The 21,563-nt window shown below is 16.3% G+C and overlaps 4 protein-coding genes across 4 annotated transcripts, besides 42 other annotated features; 2 read left to right on the top strand and 2 right to left on the bottom strand. All coding sequences in view use genetic code 6, as the record gives it.

Annotated features, from left to right (window-relative positions):
• Positions 1–106: 106 nt before the first annotated feature.
• Positions 107–1,851, top strand: IMG5_143780 (hypothetical protein; the record flags this gene model as incomplete). The annotated part of the gene is made up of 3 exons (XM_004031230.1): positions 107–110; positions 815–1,407; positions 1,501–1,851. The coding sequence occupies 3 exons, from the start codon at positions 107–109 to the stop codon at positions 1,849–1,851; spliced, it is 948 nt and encodes a 315-aa protein (XP_004031278.1).
• Positions 290–342: a microsatellite.
• Positions 299–349: a microsatellite.
• Positions 1,797–1,838: a microsatellite.
• A 791-nt stretch (positions 1,852–2,642) lies between the features above and the next one.
• Positions 2,643–2,707: a microsatellite.
• Positions 2,643–2,717: a microsatellite.
• Positions 2,644–2,717: a microsatellite.
• A 365-nt stretch (positions 2,718–3,082) lies between these two features.
• Positions 3,083–3,116: a microsatellite.
• Positions 3,117–3,159: 43 nt separating this feature from the next.
• Positions 3,160–6,171, bottom strand: IMG5_143770 (pre-rRNA processing protein, putative; the record flags this gene model as incomplete). The annotated part of the gene is made up of 2 exons (XM_004031229.1): positions 3,160–3,261; positions 3,328–6,171. 2 exons carry the CDS (start codon positions 6,169–6,171, stop codon positions 3,160–3,162), a joined length of 2,946 nt encoding a protein of 981 aa, XP_004031277.1.
• Positions 3,800–3,856: a microsatellite.
• Positions 6,172–6,760: 589 nt separating the features above from the next.
• Positions 6,761–6,842: a microsatellite.
• A 902-nt stretch (positions 6,843–7,744) lies between these two features.
• Positions 7,745–7,791: a microsatellite.
• A 108-nt stretch (positions 7,792–7,899) lies between these two features.
• Positions 7,900–7,946: a microsatellite.
• Positions 7,911–7,947: a microsatellite.
• Positions 7,948–8,635: 688 nt separating this feature from the next.
• Positions 8,636–8,676: a microsatellite.
• A 189-nt stretch (positions 8,677–8,865) lies between these two features.
• Positions 8,866–8,947: a microsatellite.
• Positions 8,906–8,954: a microsatellite.
• A 13-nt stretch (positions 8,955–8,967) lies between these two features.
• Positions 8,968–9,014: a microsatellite.
• A 51-nt stretch (positions 9,015–9,065) lies between these two features.
• Positions 9,066–9,101: a microsatellite.
• Positions 9,102–9,682: 581 nt separating this feature from the next.
• Positions 9,683–9,728: a microsatellite.
• Positions 9,729–10,223: 495 nt separating this feature from the next.
• Positions 10,224–10,296: a microsatellite.
• A 207-nt stretch (positions 10,297–10,503) lies between these two features.
• Positions 10,504–10,578: a microsatellite.
• Positions 10,512–10,572: a microsatellite.
• Positions 10,518–10,607: a microsatellite.
• Positions 10,519–10,593: a microsatellite.
• Positions 10,524–10,602: a microsatellite.
• Positions 10,555–10,622: a microsatellite.
• Positions 10,569–10,622: a microsatellite.
• Positions 10,573–10,617: a microsatellite.
• A 1,795-nt stretch (positions 10,623–12,417) lies between the features above and the next one.
• Positions 12,418–12,461: a microsatellite.
• A 619-nt stretch (positions 12,462–13,080) lies between these two features.
• Positions 13,081–13,136: a microsatellite.
• A 291-nt stretch (positions 13,137–13,427) lies between these two features.
• Positions 13,428–13,479: a microsatellite.
• Positions 13,480–13,510: 31 nt separating this feature from the next.
• Positions 13,511–15,003, bottom strand: IMG5_143760 (PX domain protein; the record flags this gene model as incomplete). The annotated part of the gene is made up of 5 exons (XM_004031228.1): positions 13,511–13,714; positions 13,776–14,207; positions 14,346–14,423; positions 14,486–14,899; positions 14,962–15,003. 5 exons carry the CDS (start codon positions 15,001–15,003, stop codon positions 13,511–13,513), a joined length of 1,170 nt encoding a protein of 389 aa, XP_004031276.1.
• Positions 15,004–15,331: 328 nt separating this feature from the next.
• IMG5_143750 (protein kinase domain protein) lies at positions 15,332–19,697 on the top strand (the record flags this gene model as incomplete). The annotated part of the gene is made up of 7 exons (XM_004031227.1): positions 15,332–15,343; positions 15,470–15,538; positions 15,600–15,683; positions 16,095–16,433; positions 16,995–17,028; positions 18,307–18,638; positions 19,695–19,697. 7 exons carry the CDS (start codon positions 15,332–15,334, stop codon positions 19,695–19,697), a joined length of 873 nt encoding a protein of 290 aa, XP_004031275.1.
• Positions 15,765–15,802: a microsatellite.
• Positions 17,184–17,233: a microsatellite.
• Positions 17,839–17,908: a microsatellite.
• Positions 19,299–19,340: a microsatellite.
• Positions 19,592–19,638: a microsatellite.
• A 60-nt stretch (positions 19,698–19,757) lies between the features above and the next one.
• Positions 19,758–19,809: a microsatellite.
• A 3-nt stretch (positions 19,810–19,812) lies between these two features.
• Positions 19,813–19,876: a microsatellite.
• Positions 19,832–19,887: a microsatellite.
• Positions 19,888–19,895: 8 nt separating this feature from the next.
• Positions 19,896–19,963: a microsatellite.
• A 33-nt stretch (positions 19,964–19,996) lies between these two features.
• Positions 19,997–20,068: a microsatellite.
• Positions 20,013–20,067: a microsatellite.
• A 968-nt stretch (positions 20,069–21,036) lies between the features above and the next one.
• Positions 21,037–21,069: a microsatellite.
• Positions 21,070–21,563: the final 494 nt, after the last annotated feature.

Here is a 21,563-nt window from a genome sequence, read left to right as displayed (position 1 = left end):
ATATATTATTATATTTTTCAATAAAATATTATACTGAATGTGAGTTTAAACAGCGATTTTGTAATTAATAGGCTAGGATTTCTTTTTTTAGGATTTAATATTTAGAATGAGTAATTACAATTATTTTTTGTACTATTTTTATTACGACTTCTTTTACAAAGAAATGTTAAAGCTAAACATTTTGAGCAACTAAATAAATATCGTAATTTCTAAAAAAGTTTGCTTTTTCATGATTTGTTTGGAATCCATTTTTAAGCTAAAATCTTTTCAATTATTTAAATTTAATATGTTATTTTTATATACATTTTATATTTTATATATTTTTATAATTATTATTATTTTATTATTAGATTAAAAAAATAAGAAATATATAATTATATTGTTTTTAACTAAAGTAAAAAATTAAAAATGATTAAGCAATTTAATTATATATAATATATTTTTTTTAGTATAAAGAGAGACTAATATTTAAAATAAAATAAAAAAAGACATAAATATTTATGGAATAATCTAAAATTCAAGAAAACTCAATAAAAGAGTTTTTATAAAATAAAATATATAAACAAGATCTTAATTTAAATCATCATAAAATTGCAATCGCTCCAATGATAGACATTACAGACATTCATTTTAGAACATTTATGCGTTTACTTACATATCATTCAATTTTATATACTGAAATGATAAATGAACAAGCAGTACATCATAACGTGTAAGATATAAAGTTAAATAAAATAAAAAATAACATAAAGAAAAGGATACTAACAATTTTTAAAATTTCACCCCGTATAGCATCCTATAGTAATACAATTAGGTGGAAACAATCCAAAAAGTATAGCAGATGCAGCAAAGCTTTGTGAAAAAGTAGGATATGATGAAATAAATTTGAATGTAGGATGTCCTTCTGATAGAGTTTAAAATGGAAAATTCGGCGCTTGCTTAATGAAAGAGCCAACTTTAATAGCAGAAATTATGAGAGAAATAAAAAAGGTTTGCTCGATTCCTTGTACAGTAAAATGCAGATTAGGGGTTGATGAGTTCGACTAATATGAATTTGTTCATTAGTTTGTGAAAGTAGTTTCAGAAGAAGGTTAAGTAGAACATTTTATTATTCATGCAAGAAAAGCCTTTTTAAAAGGGTTGAATCCAGCTTAGAATAGAAATATTCCACCTTTAAAATATGATTATGTTTTAAGATTAAAAAAAGACTTTCCAAATTTAAAATTTACTATTAATGGGGGGTTCAAAACTTACGAAAGTATTGAAGATATTTTAAGAGATGAAAATTAATTGTATGGATGTATGGTAGGAAGATTAGCTTATGAAAATCCTTGGAAACTTTCAGATGTAGATAGAAGGTTTTTTGGAAAGAAAAACCCAGGACTATCTAGAAAATAAATTTTAGAGGTAACTTTTTTCATCGAATACTATTTTAATTTATTCTTTTCATATTGTATAATTTGATTAATATATTATTAATAATTTTTTTAATTATTTTAGGAATGGGGAAAATATGGAAAATATGTCTAAGAAGAAGAAGAAAATAATTTGAATTATAGTACCCTTAATAAGCCTATAATCAATTTATTTGCTGGTGAAAAAAATAATTCTATTTACAGATAGTTTTTAAGTGATAGAAGTTTTTTTAAGAAGTTTGAAAATTATTAGATTTATATATAAAATTGCATTTAAGAATATGAAAAAATAAATCCTGAAGCTATGAATTAAAAGCCTATAACAGATGAGGCGGTTGAAAATAATTTATCCTGCTAACTTATAAAAGAAGATAAATTTTTAAATTATAATATAAAAAAAAATGATAATAAAAAAAAAATTATTTAAAATGTATGAATTTTATTATATTTAGTTTTTTATTTAAAATACAAATTTAATTATTAAGAAACTTTTAAATTGTAATATATGTATTTAATATTTTAAATTAAATTTTATTTTCTAATTAATAACAATAATTTAAATACTAAAAAATATCTGAGTTTTTTAAAATTATATTATTTATATAACTCAATAATTGTAATAATTTATTTTCCAATAGTTATTAAATAAAATGAATATTTAATAAGTTGAAATAAAAACTATTTTAAATAAAGATGAAAGCATATTTTAATAATTAAAATTAGATATAAGTTGTATTTAAAAAGCAGAAAAAAACTTGTTATAGGCATATAAAAATTTTTAAAAAAACTTATAAGAGAAAATATTATTAAAAGAATATATAGATGCTATGAAATAAATATTTTATGAAACATCGAAATAATATTAAACATTAATGACAAAAAAGTAAGAGTTTATAGATTTATTAGATACTAAAGTATTACCTTCTTTATAATCATATTTATAAGAAGTAAAAGAAATGAAAGCAACATTATAAGAATATGATAAAAAGTAAACGTTTATGGATAATAAATATTAAGAAATGCTATATGCAGAAAGTTAAAAATAAGAAACAAAAATAAGCAAGGCATAAGCAGCATTAAAAAATGCTACAAACGATGTAAAAATATCAGGGGTTAATTTATATCATTAATTAAGAAATTATTTACATAATAAAAATAAAGAATTAAAAGTAAAAATTTTAATAAAAATTAAATTAAAATTAAAATATAAAAAAAATAAGTATAAAAATATATATATATTATATTTATATATATATATATTTATATATTTATATATTTATATATTTATATATTTTATTTTATTTTTTTTTTAGTGGATTATACTACATATAGTAAACAAATAAATGCTTTATGATGCAGAATCTATTAGATTATTATCTATATTATCTGAAAATGTAAGCAATTAAAGAGAAGATGAAGAAACTTCAGTATTTTTTTTTTAATTTTTTTTTTTTATTTAATAAATATATTTAATAGAATTTTTTAGAAACTGTCGTTGGAAGAGAAGATGCCTATTAATAAAATTGATTTTTCACTATTTATAAAATATATATAATTTTAAATTAAAAAATATATTAATTTTTATTTTCTAATAAATAATTATAATTTTTTTTATTTTGAAAGACATATAATTTTATCTTTTTTTCTTTTTAATAATATTTTTTTTTATAATTTTATTTAAAATAATTTTTTTGAAAATAAAATAATTATATATTTTGTTTATTAAAATATTATTAATCATATTTCATTATTTAACTTTTTTACTTCCTTACAACTACTATGTATTTTTATTCATAATCATATCGAATGCCTTAAAAGCTTTTTTTTAATGTCTTTTATTTAAAGCCTATTTTATTTAAAAATAAATAAACAAATTAAGAAAATTTATATATATTATATATTTTAAAAATACCTTAGGATTTAATTAAATAAAAGCATAAGGATCAGGTTTTCCTTTTTTAATAACATCACCTCCAGTATCACCTTTAGCTTTATAAGTATCACCCGACTCTTTAATATTATGCACAAAGTTATTTTTTTAATTAACATTTTTGCTAGCTTCTCTTATGTTGATAGTATTTTCTTAGTTGATTTCTCTTTCCTCTTATAAAATTGAATCATATGTTTGGTATTAATTTTCTCTTCTCCTTTTTTTACCTGTAATATCTTATATAGGTTCATTTACGATAATTTTTCCTTTCAAATATTCAACATCATTTTCTTCATTTTTCTATTTCAGTTTAAGCTTAATTTTCTTTAAGTTATTATTTTCTACAAAATGGAATTATTATTCCTCTTTATCATATTTAAGGAGCAGATTTTTATCTTCTTTGTTCTTTTCTTCTTCAATATTGTCTTTTTTTTAAGAAACAGCATCTTTACTTTTTTTTAATAATTTATATTTTAAATTTTCTTTTTTAAGAATTTTTAGTTTAAGTTTTTTATTTTTTAAATTCTTTTCTTCTTTTAAAACTGCTTTAATAATCTTTAAATGTTCTTCTGGAATATATTTTTCGACAATATTTTATTTGAACTTTTTAACTAATCTATGTACAATTTATTTTATTAATGTTCTATATTTATCTCTTATTTCTTAATCGACATTAAAAATGTTTTTTAAAATTTCTGCCAAATCTCCTTCTAATTCACTTTTTAGCAACACCTTCATATATTTTTTTAAATAGACAAGAATTGCCTTGAATATTTCTTTATTTTATTCTTTCAAAAGCAACAAAATAATACTATTAACTTATCTAATAAAAATATGGTCAACTTATTTTCCAAACATATTAAGTAAACTTCCAATAGCAACAATACTATCAGCTTTCATCAAGCTACTTACAGCACCTAAACCAGCTGAAATCATAGAAACAAAATCATTAAACATATTTAATTTAATCATTTTATTACCTATTTTTTTAAATATATCAATTACAAGCTTTCTTGATCTGATATTAGAATCTCTACACCCAACAATTAACTCAGGAAGGAAAATTTAAATAAATTCAGCAATAGTATCAATTTAATTATTATTTTCATCATCAAATTTTGACAAATTCCAAATTTAATTTATAGTTATTAGACGAGCCGGTCTTGCAGATGTTTAAGTAGCTTATTTATCTTAAATAATTTTCATGACTTAAGGAAGGAATGTATAATGTACTTTGTTCATAATAGAATTCAAAAATTTATAAGCCTTTTTTTATAAAATATTATTTTCATCTAAGAAAATACTTATTAATTTCATAGACAGTTCCCATCTATCATTTTTGAAATCTAAAGAAGTACTTACAGCATTTAACATATCAAAAGTTTTTATTATTTAAGGAAGCTTGCTTTTCTCAACTTTGTTTTCTATGAGTTTTTTAACATTATGATTGAATGCGTTTTTTAAATATTCTTAAGGGGCTAACATACTTGCCGAAGTAATTGTTTTCAATATCAGTTTGCTTTAAGCTTTTTAAGGATTTAATATATTGTGAAGTGTCTTTATTATTTATTAACATTTCTAGCCTACTTAATTTTTAAAATCATTAGGGGTTTAAGTTTTTTATATAAAGCTTAAACTTTACTAAAGACCTTTCAAAACTGAGTTAAAATGAGGAAAAGAATCATTTAGTTAACTTCCGATATTATCTATAATATTTTCAAAAGCACTAAATCCTTTATTTCCAAAGACAATGTTAAATTTAGGGAAAGAATCCCATAACTATAAGAAAAGGGATAACCAAACTCTTTATTAAGGATTAGATATTTAATTATATTCTTAAATATTGAGTTTATTTGTAGAAATAAAAGAAATATGTGGGATGAAATACGTAAAGAAATCTTCAATTTATTAATTTTTAGTGTATTTTAAAAATAAAGGAAGCATCCAGAAATTGCTTTATTCTTCAAATAAATCATCTAAAGGATTCAAATTCTCACTTTTAAATTAAAATTTTTTAACGATTTGACTAGCACCTATTTTAGTTATCAATTTTGAAAAACATTTTTCAAAATTTTAAGGGGGTCTTTCTCTTCTTGATTATACTAGTTCTTCTATTATTTATTCAGCATGCTCTATAGATTCTATTTTTTAGAAAAAAGTACCTAAAATAGCTAACGCCTAAGCTTATCTTTATTCAAATCTAGAAGATAGAAGATGTTATAAAATAGCAGTGATTTTTTAAAAGATAGTTTTCTATTATTCATTATTATCAACATTTAAATTTTCGATAACTTCAATACCTTGTTGTTCTTCTAGATTTTTATTTTCAGAGTAGAAATTGCTATTTATAGTACTAATAATAACCAGTTCAATTTACTACTAAGCAAAAATATAAATTTTTCTATTTTCACTGAGAAGCATTTCTTATAAAATAGAAATACAAGTCGGAATAAATTTATTGCTTTCTCTCCAATTCTATTCATTCATTTAAATAAGAGTCTAAACTATACATTAAGAATAAGAAATTACTAATTTATCATTTTCATGTAATGAAGGTTATATATTAATAAGTTCATTTATTAATGTTTCACAGTTTTCATAAGCGATATTCCTTTATTTCATTATTTATTCAATCGCTAAATATATGTGTACTTATAAATTAGTATTTGCACTTAATTATAATTTTCTTAATAATGAATAAGCTATATCATTTAGGTTGCTTATAGGTAATATGTCTATCATATTAATTAAAAATCCAGTTATTTTAATTCCATTTTCTTCGTCTAAAGGATCTAATAATGTATCTGTGCAAAATTTAGAAATCATATTTGATATTAATTACTTTTATGATAACTTCTAGTTTATTATAGTATATAAACCTTTCCAAATATCTTTACGAATTTCTAAATTTTCATATAATATTCCTTCGATTAATTTTTATAATATTTAATTATTGGAAGTTATTTATGGCAAAATTTGTAATAACTAAATTAGAATGCCAAATACAAATTTTTATGTTAAAAATGATTTCTAATTTTAATTTAAGAGTTAAAACATAAGTTCTTAAAGCTATTCATAAAAGCGAATGGTTATAGATACATTTAACTTTGGTAATATCTTATTTAATAAAAACAATAAACTTTCTTATTATTCAAAAGATTTATCTGAATATTTTAATAAAAGAGAAAATACAGAACTAAAAATTGATGTAGATTATGTTTTATCATCTAAAAGATTTTTTAACTATATTAAAAATAAAATAAAATTGTAAATATTTTTTTTATACTTTTAATGTTTCTTCAATACTCTTAATAATTAAATAAGAATTTTTATATAGATTTAAATCTTTTTACTAAGTTAAATTAAGTAAATAAGTAATAATAGTTTCTGATTCCATTTTTTTAGATTGTAAAAAATATTTATTCTTTATATTTATACTATATTAATTTATATTTATATTTATATTTATATTTATATTTATATTTATATTTATATTTTTTTTATAAACAAAAATATTTTATTTTTTTTATACTTTTTATATTAAAATAAAAATTAAACATCATTTAAAAATGAATATTCTTGTCTTTTTTTTTATCAATAATATATATTATTTCTATATTTTATTTTATTTTATTTTAATTTCCTGATTTTTTAGTATAATTTTTTTTTTAATAGTTTAATTTTTCTCATTAATACTATTTTAATTTATATTTTTTATACTTAATGTTTATGATATACATTTTTAAATATATATTTTATTATATATAATTTTTCTAAATTATATATACAATTAGTAAATATGAATTTTTTGTAAGATTTTTTATACAAATCAACATAAATATATTTTTTTAAAATATAATTAAAAACTATATAATATATTTATTTTTAATATTCATAACTAATTTATGTTTTCAAATATATTTTTATTTAATATATAATTTTTTATTTTATTAATATATTTATAAATAATAATATTAAAAATTATTATAATTTTTTTTTATAAATCTTTTTTAAATCAAGCAAGTGGTGCCTTTCCATTATTTTCTTATTTAAATTATTCAACGTGATGAATATAGTTGACAAAATGCTTTATTTTATTTAGTACTGGTAATGTTTCTGCAGAAATTACATAGCCAAGGTCTTCTTCAATTATCATAGAAAGTTCTATCGAATCGAATTCATCTAATCCATGTTCGGATAAATTTGATTCAAGATTTACTGCTTATTTATTCGTTGTTCTGAAGTAATTTTTAACTATTTTAATAACATAACTTTCAATATCTTCTTTTTTTTCAAAGTTATTTATGTACGGTTAACTATTTATCCATCGACATATTATGTAATATCTTTTTTTTATCCTTATGTACCTTTTGAAGCTTTAATTTCTTTAGATGCAAATTTAAATATGTTTTATTAATTTAAATTAATTATTTTTTTTAAATTAAAAATTTATCTAAACATTTTTTTTTATTTTTTTTAATAATATTTTTCCGATTATTTTTTTCTATAATTTAATTAATTATTTTTGATTTCTCTGTATAATTAAAGTAATTCTTTTAAATATTTTTATTTTTTAATATTAATTTATTTTATAAGTATTAAGTACTCTTTAAATGTTAATTTAATATTATTAATTTATATTTATTATTTACATAAATTGAATATTACTATTTTTTTTTATTTAATAATTATAAAATGAAAAATAATTTAATTATTTATTATTTTTTTATATTATATTAAATATTATTTATTTATTAAATCTTTTGAATATATAAACTTATAATAATAAAAATTGTTAAGAATAAATATTTTGTAAATATATTTATTTGATTATATTTTAAAAAATTAATAATATAAAAAAAATAAAAATATGTTTAAATATAATGTATATATATATCTAAAACATAAAAAAGGTAATGCAAAAATAATTAAAAAAAAAGTAGAAATTAAATAAATAACTCCAAATAAAATTATATTAGAACTTTAAAATTAAAATAAATAAAAGATTAACAATAATATATCAATCAATGTTAGATAAAAAATTGAAAAAAGTAAAGGTAATATAAAAAATATTCTTTTATTTGATTATTTATTAAGAGAATTCAGTTATAATATAAAAAATTTAATTAATAAAGCATTTATAAAAAAGATAAAATTAATCGAAATATAAAATTCTTATCCTTAAAAATTATATTATTAAAGTATTATAAGATTAGTAAGGCAATTTAAGTTTATTAAGAATTAAAAAATTGACATTTAAAATGAAAAAACTTATTGAAAATTAAAAAAAATTCTTTTTTAAAAAATATTATATTCTTTATTAACAATATTTAATAACTTATAATTAGAATATATAGTTATTGAAAGAATTAAAAATTACAAAATATTTATTATTTGTAGTATAAATTAAAATCTAAAATGTTATTAATTAATAGTAGGTTGAATTCCAAAAAAAAACTTATATAAATATAAAAAAATATTAAAAATAATTATTAGAGTAATAGAAAACAAAAGAACTTATTAAAAAAAATATTTTATTATTATATTTAATAAAATATATATTTAATTTAATTTAATTTAATTTAATTTAATTTAATTTAATTTAATTTTTTATCTAATAATTTTTTTTTTATAAATTTATATTCATTTTTTTTTATATTTTTAATATTTAATAATTATGTATATTTTTTTTTATTTTTTTTCTTTTAAATTGTCAATTTTTTATTTAATATATATATTTATATTAATTATATATAAATAAATTTAAATTTAAATTTAATTTTTATTTTTATAATTATTATTAATTTATTTTTATATATTTTAATTAGACTATTTTATCTTTTTTATATTTTCCTGTTTTATAATAGGTAATATTATTAATTTATATCAAATAAATAAAATAAAAAGATTGATATTATTTTAAAAAAAATGAAATACTTAATTTTTATATAAATATAATACAAATTTTATAAATTAAATTATTTTAACTTGAATTTTTATATTATAAAACAATTATTGTTATTTAATTTTATATATCATAATTATATTCATAATTTAAGTTATTACATAAAATATTTTTTTAAAATAAAAGAAAATAATTTCTAATTTTTTTACAATCTTTTTATCTTAATTTTATGCATTACTATATATAAATATTCAATAGAATATATTTATTTTGTTATCGGCCATACTAAGGTGAACACACCGGATCCCATTCGAACTCCGAAGTTAAGCGCCTTAAGGCTCGGTTAGTACTAAGGTGGGGGACCGCTTGGGAAGTCCGAGTGTCGATAGCCTTTTTACTTTTTTTTATAAATTTAAATATTTTGAAATAATTAATAATATAAAAATATATTTTTAAAATAAGATAAATATATTTTTTATTTATATTTCTATATAAAATATATAATTTATATATTATTTTTTTATTTTGTGTAAATCTAAAATTAATAATATACATTTTTTGATAAATATTATTATTTGCATTATATAAAAATAATATTTATTATTTATATTTTAAATAAAATTAAATTAAAAATAAATTATATGTATTTATAATAATTTTTCGTTATCAAAATTAAAAAAAAAATTAAAAATATTTAAACCCTAAAAAATGCACAATTTTACTTTTATATTTATTTTTTTATATTTAATTAATAATTATAAAAATTATAAGAAAATAATAGATTAATTCACAAAATTTGGAGGGTAATCTCTTATTTATTCTTAGTTAATCTAAATATCATTAAAAATATTATCTTTTATATATAATCATTCTAATATAAACTATAAGAAAAAAAAATAAATTAAAACATAATCACAATTTTTAATATTTAAATTTTTGTTTATGAATAATTTTTTAACTTATTAAATAAAACATATATATATATATATATATATATATATATTTATATATATATTTATATATATATATATATGTATATATATATAGTTTTCATATGTTATATTTTTTATATATATTTTAAACTATGAAATAATATAAAAATCATATTTAAAGTTACTAACATTTTTTTTATAACTTTTGTCTTATTCAATTATATTAAATCGTCTATAAAAAATAATTATTAAAAAAAAACATTTTAATTTCATTTTTATAATATTTTTCAATTTAAGTTTTTAACGTAATTTATATTTTTTAAAAAATTTAAATTTAAAAAAAATTAAATAAATTTAAAAAAATAATTAAAGAAATAAAAAATATTAAATTAAAAACATAAAAATAAATAAAATAAAAAAAATAACTATAAAAATTAAAATGTTCAATTATTAATAATAGTAATTAAGATTTTAATGTTTAAATAATCATAACTAAATTAAAAAGCTTAAAAATATAAAAAAACTTGAAAATCTTCCATTAAAAAAATAACAAAAAAAAAACTTATTTATATATACAGATGAAAATATAAACACTACAAATAATTAGAAAATAATCTAAAAATTACCATAAAAAACTTAGAAAATAAAAAAAGTTATATATACTGATCCTTTATTAAGAATAATATCTTAATATTTTCCTACTTTGAATTTAAAATTAATGACTTCAAAGAATTTAACATTGAGTTAAATTGATAATTTAGTAAAAATTCTGCCTTATAGCTAATCTAACTTAATATAAATCCTAGCTTAAACTTAAGAAAAAGAAGTTTATAATAATATAGTAAATAATAATAAAGTTAATATATATGATGAAGTTGCCAAAATAGATCCTGAATTTAGCTTAAAAGGACTTCCATTCGAAGACTTAAAAATAAAAATGCAAAAAATAAGTATAACATATATAATAAAAATTATTTTAATAATTTTTTAATTTTTATAGATACTAAAATGGAAGAATAGGAATAAAAATAAAAATAAAATAAAGAAAAGTAAAAGTAAAAGTAAACTAATTTTATAGTCCAGAATAAATGCAAGTATGTGAAAATGAAGGTGAGAAATGCTTATAAATATCTCCTTTTTCCTAACTTACGTATAATTCTAATATAAAAGTATAATTGGAATAATCATCTCTAAAAAAATAATGCTTTTATGACTATTTGGATATAAATTCTAATATTAAAAAACATTTTTATGAAGAAGATTTTTGTGATAATATTTTACATGAAAAAAGTAACTTCTATTCTGTATATAAAAACAATCTTTTTTATGATTGAAAGAAATATTAATTATATAATCTCTAAAAATTAATTTATTATAATAATAAAATATTTATTAAAATATTAATGTATTTTATATTATAATTTATTTTGTGTAATTAATTAATCTAGTATAATTTAATAAATTTATAAAAATAAGAGAATTATAATAAAAAAACTATATATTTAACTAATAATTTTTATAATTTTTTTATATAACCATAATAAATATATATTTTGGTTTATTTATCTATTTTAATTTTTTTTCAATTTTTATAATTTATTTTTAATAAAAAAATTAGGAAAAAAAAAAAAAAAAATTTAATTTAATGTCATTAAAATTAGTGATTATAATTTTTCTTTTATAAATAACTATCTAAGATGATTTTTAAATATACGATTAATGTCTATAAGACAATAAATCTACTTAATAAGATGCAGAATATATAGTTCTTAATATATTTGATTCAGGATATAAATATAATACTTGTTATAAAAGTAATAGTTCATGTTGGGATAAATATGACTCATATTGTAACATGTATGATTGCTTAGTAACTTGTTTAAGTAAAATATCTAGTTTTTCGAGAAGTGAAATAGATGATATAAGCGATAATAGGTTTGATTGCTTAAAAAAATAAGCAGGAAGTGAATATGATAACTGTAAATAAAATAGAACAATTATAATTGTTGTTATTGTTTGCTCTGTTTTTGGTGGCGGGATTCTTGTTTTTATTATATGGAAATGTTATTAAAGAAATAAAATGAAAAAACTAAAACAAAGAATTGGTTTTTAGGGTATCCAATTTACGAATACTTAATAACCGATGTAAAATAATAATCAATTTAATTTAAATAATAATTATTAATAATAATTGCATATACGTTAAAATAACTAATAGCCTTTTTATAATTAGAATGTATATTAATAATAGCCTGCATATTTATAACAGCCTGTATATTAATAGTAACCAATGTATTAACAATAGCCTATGTTATATAATTATAATTAATAAATACCTATAAATAATGTAGTTATCAAATGAACCATAATTTATTATATTCATATAATTAAATAGATTATATATGGCATTTAAAACTAATTAATTAAATAATAATAATTTTTTTTATATATAAATGCATATTTATTCTAAATATATATATTTTTTTACATATTTATTTTTATTTGAGTTTATTTTATAATATTTTTAATAAAATTATTATTATATCCAAATTTAAATATATTAAAAATATTTATTTTAAATCCTGTATATTCTCTTATCACTAATAAAAAAAATAAAAAATTAGATTTTAAGGAATAAGATAATCAAAACCAATTTTTTATTATAAATTTTTAAACTTGCGGTTAATTATTTTTATCGTAAAAAAATATTATTATCATTAATAATACTGATAATAAATATAATTTTTAAAAAAAATTATTTAAATACTATTATATAAATGAAATTATATATTTATTATAGGGATTACAATTGTTATTAAATTTTATTTTATTGAATACTAAATTATAATTTTATATTTTATTTAGATTTACGAATATATAAATTATCATTAATCACAAAATAATTTGGTATTTTTGTGATATAAAGAATAATTTGGTATTTTTGTGATATAAAGGCGTAAATATGTTTTTGTTTTAACTTTTATAAATTAATAAATTATATGTTTAAAAATAATATAAATTTAATTAATAATAAATATATATTAATTTTTTTTTATTATATTAATTTTTTAAAATACAAAAAAATGAATATTTTCAAAAGAATTTCAAATAAAATTAAAAAAAATTATAAATTGGAGGTTTTATGATTAACTAATTAAGCTTATAATTCCTATTTTTAATAATTATTTTTTTTTTTTTTTTTTTTCTTAGAAAATTAATTACTAAAATAAATATATATTAATAATAATATTAAAAATAATCTAAAAATATTTTAAAATATATAAAATATTAATAAATTCAATTATTTTCTTTAATGCATTTCCAGAAATCAGTTTACTATGAAATTTAATAAAAATATAATAAAAAAATTATTTACCTTTAAATTATAACTTGATTAAAATCTAGAAAGCATATTCATAACATTATAGTATCTGTGTGATTTTTCATTTTTAAATTTGTCAATTTCCAAATAAGCAATTATAATAGTGATTAAATCAATCAAAATATAGTAATTATCCAATTCATTTCGTGTCTTTTTTTAAATATTTAAATCAAATTAATTATAATAATATACAAATAATAGTATTTTTAACTTCTTCGATCAATTTTTATAACTTTTGTATTTTATCATCTTTTGTTCCAGTACTAAATAATGATTTAAAAGTTGTTTTTCCTGCTTGAAGTTTAGATAATTCTTCTTGATCTGATTTTATTTTTAAATTTGCTTTATTTATTTTTTCATCATAATCTTCTTTTTGCTAAATAATTTCAAGAAAAGATTCCGCTTCTTTTAATTCCATTCTTACCATATCATATAAAATTTAAAACTCATTTTGTTATGTTAAATCTTATATTTCTTTTGAAACATCTGCTTTATTTATAAATAAAAATAAGGACTAATCTTAAGTAAATTCAGCTAAGTTTGATTTTTCATATTAAGGAAGGGTATTTGATATTATATTAATAAAATTTTAATTGAATTTTCCTTATGTTTCATACAAGTTTTTTGTAAATTCTTTCATTTTCTTTTTTATAATTATTTTTTCATATATATATTTTTAATAAATAAAATTTGTTTAATGTGTGTTTTAAAATAATTTTTAATTGATATTATAGATATTTTATAAATAATTATAAAAATATATGTATTTTTATTTTTATACTTTTAAACAAACCAAGGAGTTTTTAAGAAAGCCTTTAAAATAGGTTATTTTCATTTATAATTCTGAATTTATTTCTTTCTTAATTAAATAAAATAAAGTTAATAAAGGAAATCTTTTTATATAAAAAATTTATTGTTTACTCCACTCAAATAACTAAATGTTGTTTTATATTTATTAATAATATCATCCATAGTATGTTTTTTCATTTTTTCGACTATTTTTTCGAAATCTAAATTACTTGCATTTCTAATAAAAGAATAATTTTCTTCACTATACCAAATGTAAGGTAATTAAGAAATTTTATCAATAAAATAAATTAGAAATTTTCTTCTATCTTCAAGGAATTTCGTATCTTTATTTCCTAATATCTTTTTAGAGGGCAAAGGAGGAATAAAACATCCTGGCCATCTTTAAGTTAATAACTATCGAAAAAAATAAAAATCAGAATATCTACGGAATACTTCGAATTTTCCTTCACTATCTTCTCCATTTATTTAATATGCAAAATATTTGCCTCCATCTCTTGATATAGGTTCTGAAAGATTTACAATTACCTTTTTTATAAATAAGTAGATAATAATAAAAATAATTTTTCCATGGAATTTTTGTAATTTACAGCTTATTAGTTTTACTGTAATTGATAAGCATTATATGACATTTTATATTATTTGTTTTTTTTACTAAAAAATAAATTAATTTATATTAAGAGATAAATTTTATATTAATTTTTATAAATATTTTATATATATAATTTTTATTTATTAAATAATAATGAAAATAAATTAAATTTAGTGTATTCTACTTATTTATATTATTTTGATTTTAAATTTTTATTTTGTTTTTCTTATTAACTTTAAAAATACAAACAGAAAAATTATTATATTATTATCAGAGAAGTAATATTGATAATAAATTAATTTTTTTTCTTCTTTGGTTATAAAATAAATAAATTAAAAAAAAAAAAATACTGAATAATTAAGAATAAAATGAATGAAATTGTATCTATAAAATATATAAATTATACTAATATTTATAGAAAAGGCAAATAAATATAAAAATTTTCAAATTAAATTCCATAATTTTTATTTTTTTTTAAATAAATTTAAAATTAAAAAAAATAATAGATGTAAGATAATTTATATGAGTAAAAAGATCAAATAGTGGAACAAAGTCCAAAATAAAGGTTTATAAGAGTAAATATTAAAATAATATAATATAATTTTATAATATTCTTATTATTAAAAATAAAATAAGTTTAATGATGAGTTAGGATTCGGGGCATATAAAATTGTTTACAAAGGATATGATAATGACTCAGGTTGTGAAATAGCCTGGAATGTTATAAAATTGCAAAGATTACCTTAAAGTAAAAAAAATAAAACTAATAATAAAAATATAAACTTAAATGAATAAAAAAGAAAAATATAAAAATTAAAGAAAATATAAGATTATAGAAATAAATAACATATAAAAACATAGAAATATAAAAAAAAATACATTATTATTAATTAAAAATATATAAATTTTTAAATTTTAATACTAGAAATTTAAATAATTTTATACATAACTTTTTAAAAAGACGAAAAAAAAAGAATATCAGACGAAATATCAATATTATAAAATTTGCATCATAATAATATAATAAACTTTATAAATGCATGGATAAATAAACAAAAAAATGAAATAGTTTTTATTACAGAATGCTTAAATGGCGGTTCATTAAAAAAATATTTAAATCGCATAAAAAAGCCTCGTCTTAAAATTATAAAATCATGGTGCAAATAAATATTAACAGGACTAAACTACCTTCATTAGCAAGAACCTCATCCAATAATACACAGAGATATAAAATGTGAAAATATATTCATAAATACATCCAACAATTAAATTAGAATTGGAGATTTGGGATTAGCTTTGACTTTAAAAACTGATTATACAGGTAGCATTTTAGGTACTCCAGAATTTATGGCACCAGAAATTTATGAAGAGAAATATGGAACGCCAGTAGATATATATGCCTTTGGAATGTGCTTACTAGAAATGGCTACATTAGAAGTGCCTTATAAAGAATGCAGATCTCCTGCATAGGTTTACAAAAAAGTAAGTTAAGGCGTTTATCCATAAAGCTTATAGTTTATTTTAAATGAAGATTTAAAAACTTTTATTATTAAGTGTTTATAAAATTCAGATAAAAGGCCAAGTGCAGCAGATTTACTTTAGGATTAATTTTTTAAATAAAATGAAAATGATAATTATCCTGTATTTTTGGTTGGGGAAAAAGTACCAGATATTTTAGTTATAAAATCTTAGAATAAAATAATATGCGAGTAGTTAAAAATAGAAAATGCTTTTTAAGAAAAATATAATTTAAGCGTTATTGAAACTAGAGAATTAAAAAATGATAAGTTTTGGATTTAGTTTTATTTAAAAATAAATTAAATTGATTAAATTTTTTCAATTGATAATTCTTTATAGGAATTTAGTTAAGATTTTGTTTTATAATTTACTAATGAAAAAGCAAAAGAATATAATATAAAGTAATAAGATCTTTTCTTTAATTAAATTTATAGTTTAAGTTAATCTTCTTCTTTTTTTTTATAATTATAATATTAATTTATATTGTTTAATTATTTATTTTAATAAAAATAGTTATCTAATATTACAGCCAATTCATATAAAAAAAGTAATAAGTATTTTAAAAAAATGATAAAATAGAAATATTTAAGTAACATTATTAAAATTATTTAAATGAAATAAATAATCTACTTGAATAATAAAATCAATCAGAAAATTCATAATAAATTATTATTCGTTTATAAAAAGAGGAAGAGGAAATATAAAAGTTACATTAAATTTAAAAAATTACATTTAACTTGAAATAAATTACAGATTAAACAAACATTGAAAATAATGATTCTTAAGACACTATCAAATAGTAAAAAATCAATTTTATTTATTTTATATTTATAAATATAGAAATTATAATGCAAATTGTAAAAACTAAGAGGTTTTGTAATTTTTAACTTCAACATCTAGTTTAAATGATACTGATGAAACTAAATAATTAAAAATTTATTAAAAATTAAGCTTTTAATAATAAAATAGTTAACAAATATCATCTTAAATAAAATTAATTAAAATTAATAGTAATAGTTTTATGGAAGAATCAAACAATTCTATACATAAAAAATGTTCAATTGAATCTAATATACTAATTTAAAATTAAAAATCTGATACATATATCGAAATTAAATTAAATTAACTACAAACTCCTAAAAACTAAAACCAAGATAATATTTTATAGTCATTTAAACTTGAAAAATAAATTTAATGTGAATAAGAGTAAATTTAACATTGAAAAAAAAAGGAAAAATAATAAAAGTTTTAAAAGATAAATTATAATTAATTTTAGATAGTAAGATTATATTTTTTAAATATTAATTACAATAAACAAAAAATATAATCAATATTATTATATCAAATAAAAAATTACAAATATATATATATTTTATTCAATTAAGTATAAAATATATTTTATTCAATTAAATATAAAATATATTTTAAATCTTTTTATAAAATAAATAAAATAAAATATTTTGATTTAATAAATTATAATAAATGAATACAACAATATTTGTGTTAAGTTATCTCTTTTTTCATTGGAAAGGAAACATAACAGATACATAAGTTACCTTTAAATTATTTACAAATCCAGAATATAATTAATACATTCAATCATGGAGTATGGTATATTATTATTCTCCTGAAAAATATAATTAAATATCGCTTCCAACATAAAAAACTTACGATCCAATAACAATAACAATTGAAAATCTGGTGCCTTAGAAAGTATACAATTATTTTTTTTAATATAACTAACCAAATATATTAACAGACGATATAATAAAATCAAATAAATAAAAAATATATAAATTTAAAACTTTTTCATCAAATTTTAAAGCCTAAAATATGACTATGATATTTAGTAGTTGTGCCAAAACAGGATCGGAAAATGAAGTTTTCGACACTATTTTATAAAAGTTTCCAGATGCAGATTTATTTATTCACTTAGGAGATTTACATTATGCAGATATAACAATTAATAAAATTTCTTTATACAAAGAAGCGTTTTATAGAGTTTTCCAAAGTAAAAAATAGCGTAATTTATTCGAATAAATACCTATTTTATATGTTTGGGATGATCATGATTATGGAGATAATGATTCTGGATTTTCATCTCCTTCTAAAGAATCTGCGACATAAATATATATGGATTATACTCCTCACTATGATGTGAGAAAACTACCTTAAGAAATCTAAAATAATAGATAATTTTAATCAGAAAATATTTAAGGAATATATTAATATACAATTGTAGGCGATATAATTATTATAGTTTTTGATTTAAGAAGTTCTTATATTAAAGGAAAAATAATGATAGATGAATAATAAATGGAGTGGTTTAATTACATATGCGACTATGTAGAAAAAGAAAATAGAATTAAAAATGTTATTATTGTCAGTTCTATGCCTTGGTAAGGGTCTGATTGGACAAATATAAAAGATTAAAAATAACAAATCGGAAAAAGAATATAAAAATTAAATGAAATAAAAAAAAATGTTTTATTAATTGCTGGAGATTCACATATGATTGCTTTTGATAATGGATATAATAACGAAGAAGGAGGCTTTCCTAATGCCGTATCTAGTCCTTTAGATAAAAACCCAAGTTGTAAAGGAGGAAAATATATATATGGTCCTTATAGTTATAATTAATAATATTCTACATTAGAAATCATATATAATGATAAAGAAATAGAAGGATGTTTTTTTTTAAAAGGATGGAAAAATGATAATATGCTATATTAATATAACTTTTGTTCAGAATAAGATAAAAATATAAAAAGAAGTAATTCTTGTTTTATATAATATTTAGTAAAAATTATTTAGGTATTAGTAATTTTGTTATTTGTGTTAGGAATTTTCATTATTTGTAAATACAAAGCCTTTTCATTTTTCAATTATCTAAATTATTCTAATGAAAAAAATGAAAAATAAAGTAATAGTAACAATATTTTGAAAAAAAATGAAATGTAATAATAATCAAGTTTTTAAAACAAAGAAATTGAAGAAATTTAATTTCTTGATAAAAGCAATTTAAAAAAATAATTCTAAGCTTAAAAAGAATAAATATTAAAAAGAGATGATGATATGGATATTAACGAAAACTAAAAATAAAAATGAATATATATAAAATAAAATAATTTTAAATTAAATATATAAAATATAAATAATTATGATTTATTTTAAAAAAATAATAAAATTATTGTTTAATAAAATTTAAAATAGTGAAAAATCTTAAAATAAAAAAAATATAAAATATAAATATAAATAATAACATATTTAATACTAATTATTATTATTATTATTATTATTATTATTATTATTATTATTATTATTATTAATTTTTTAATAATATTTTATAATATTTAATTATATTTATATAATTTAATTTATTTATTATTATTTTATATTTTAATTTTAAATATAATAATAATATAATTTCTTTTATAATTTTATTCAAATAAATATCTTTTTATTTTTATAAAAATTAATATTTTAGTATATATATTAATTAAAACTTAAAGATATTTTAATTATATATTTTATTTATTTTTTATTTTAATATTTTTTTATTATTTATAATATTTTATTTTATTTTTCTAGATTTATTATTATAAATGTTATATAATTTTTCTATTTTTTTTCTTTTTTTTATGAAACAAAATGTTTATAAAATTTATCTCATTTTATACTTTTATAATATTTTTTTTTATTTTTTAAATAAACTTTTATTCTAATTTATTTATAGATTATTTTATTGCCATTTTATATTATTTTAAACTTTAATTTATTTTAATTTATATTATTTTGTTTATTTATTTTATTAAGCTTCTTTTTAAATTGACGATATTAAATATGTATCTATACAGGTCAAAAAGCATTTTATATACACAATTTTTTAATTTCTCAAAGATTTTTTCTACAAAATAATAATGAATAAGATATCCATATAATTTTCATTTATTAACCCATATTCTACATTTATAATACCTATTATTCATTTTTAATATAATTTTATTAATAATGCAAATAATTTTATTATGAAATTAATTACACCTTTTTTGAATAAAAGTTTATATTTTTGGTATCAAAACTATTTTTTTAATTAGGAAATATTTAAAAAGCTATTTCATTCATAAAATAAGTTGTGTATTTTTTTGTTTAGTGTATAAATACTTTTAAATAAAATAAAATTGTAAACTACAAGGCGTGAATTTAAAAGATATTGGATAAATTTGGTAACTGGTGGAAGCCTAAGAATATGCGTAAGTACCTATGTTTATTTTGTAAAAAGTTTTAATATTATTATTTTTTTCACAATATATATTTAGAGATTTACAATAAAATTTAATATTTGGAAACTTAAAATAATATAAATTTTTTAATTTGGATTATAAATGAGGTATTTAAAAAGTTTTTCTTTTAAAGTTTTTATTTTTTTATAAATTTGAAAAAATATAAAAATTTAAATATCATACAGAAACTATTGCAGTAATAGCAATCAAAAATTATTATTAATTACTTATTATAAAATATATATATTTAAATACATAATTATTATACATTTATATTAATAAAATATTCATATAAAATATTATATTTTCTTATATTAAACTAATGAAAACTTTAATATTATTAATATAAAATAAATATTTTATTCAATATTCAACTTAGGCCTTTATTCTTAATTATTTTTATTAATAAGTTTTACAAAATAATAAAAATTATTTAAAGTATTATTAAATAGAAATCAATTAGTATATAATTTATAATCAAATTATTAAAATGAAAATTGACAATAAATTAAAACTATTCATTTTATTAAAACACAATAATTATAAAATATTAATTGAATTTGTTTTAATTTTAAATTGAATTTTTATTTTTTATAATTATTTAAAAGCATAGTCAATGTCAAATATAAATTTATGCTTTATATATTGTTTTAGAAATTAATTAAATAAATAATTAAGTTTTAAAAAATGCAAACAAAATAAAGATAAATACAACAAATATTATTTATTTACTTCAATTTTTTAAAAATTAATACAATATTCAAAATATCCATATTTCTATTAATATTTTTATATATAT

This window comes from Ichthyophthirius multifiliis (assembly GCF_000220395.1).
Source record: "Ichthyophthirius multifiliis unplaced genomic scaffold scaff_1120509251118, whole genome shotgun sequence".
Lineage (NCBI taxonomy): Eukaryota > Ciliophora > Oligohymenophorea > Hymenostomatida > Ichthyophthirius > Ichthyophthirius multifiliis.
Note: the sequence above shows the minus strand (reverse complement) of the source record. Positions and strands in the feature narration are given on the sequence as shown.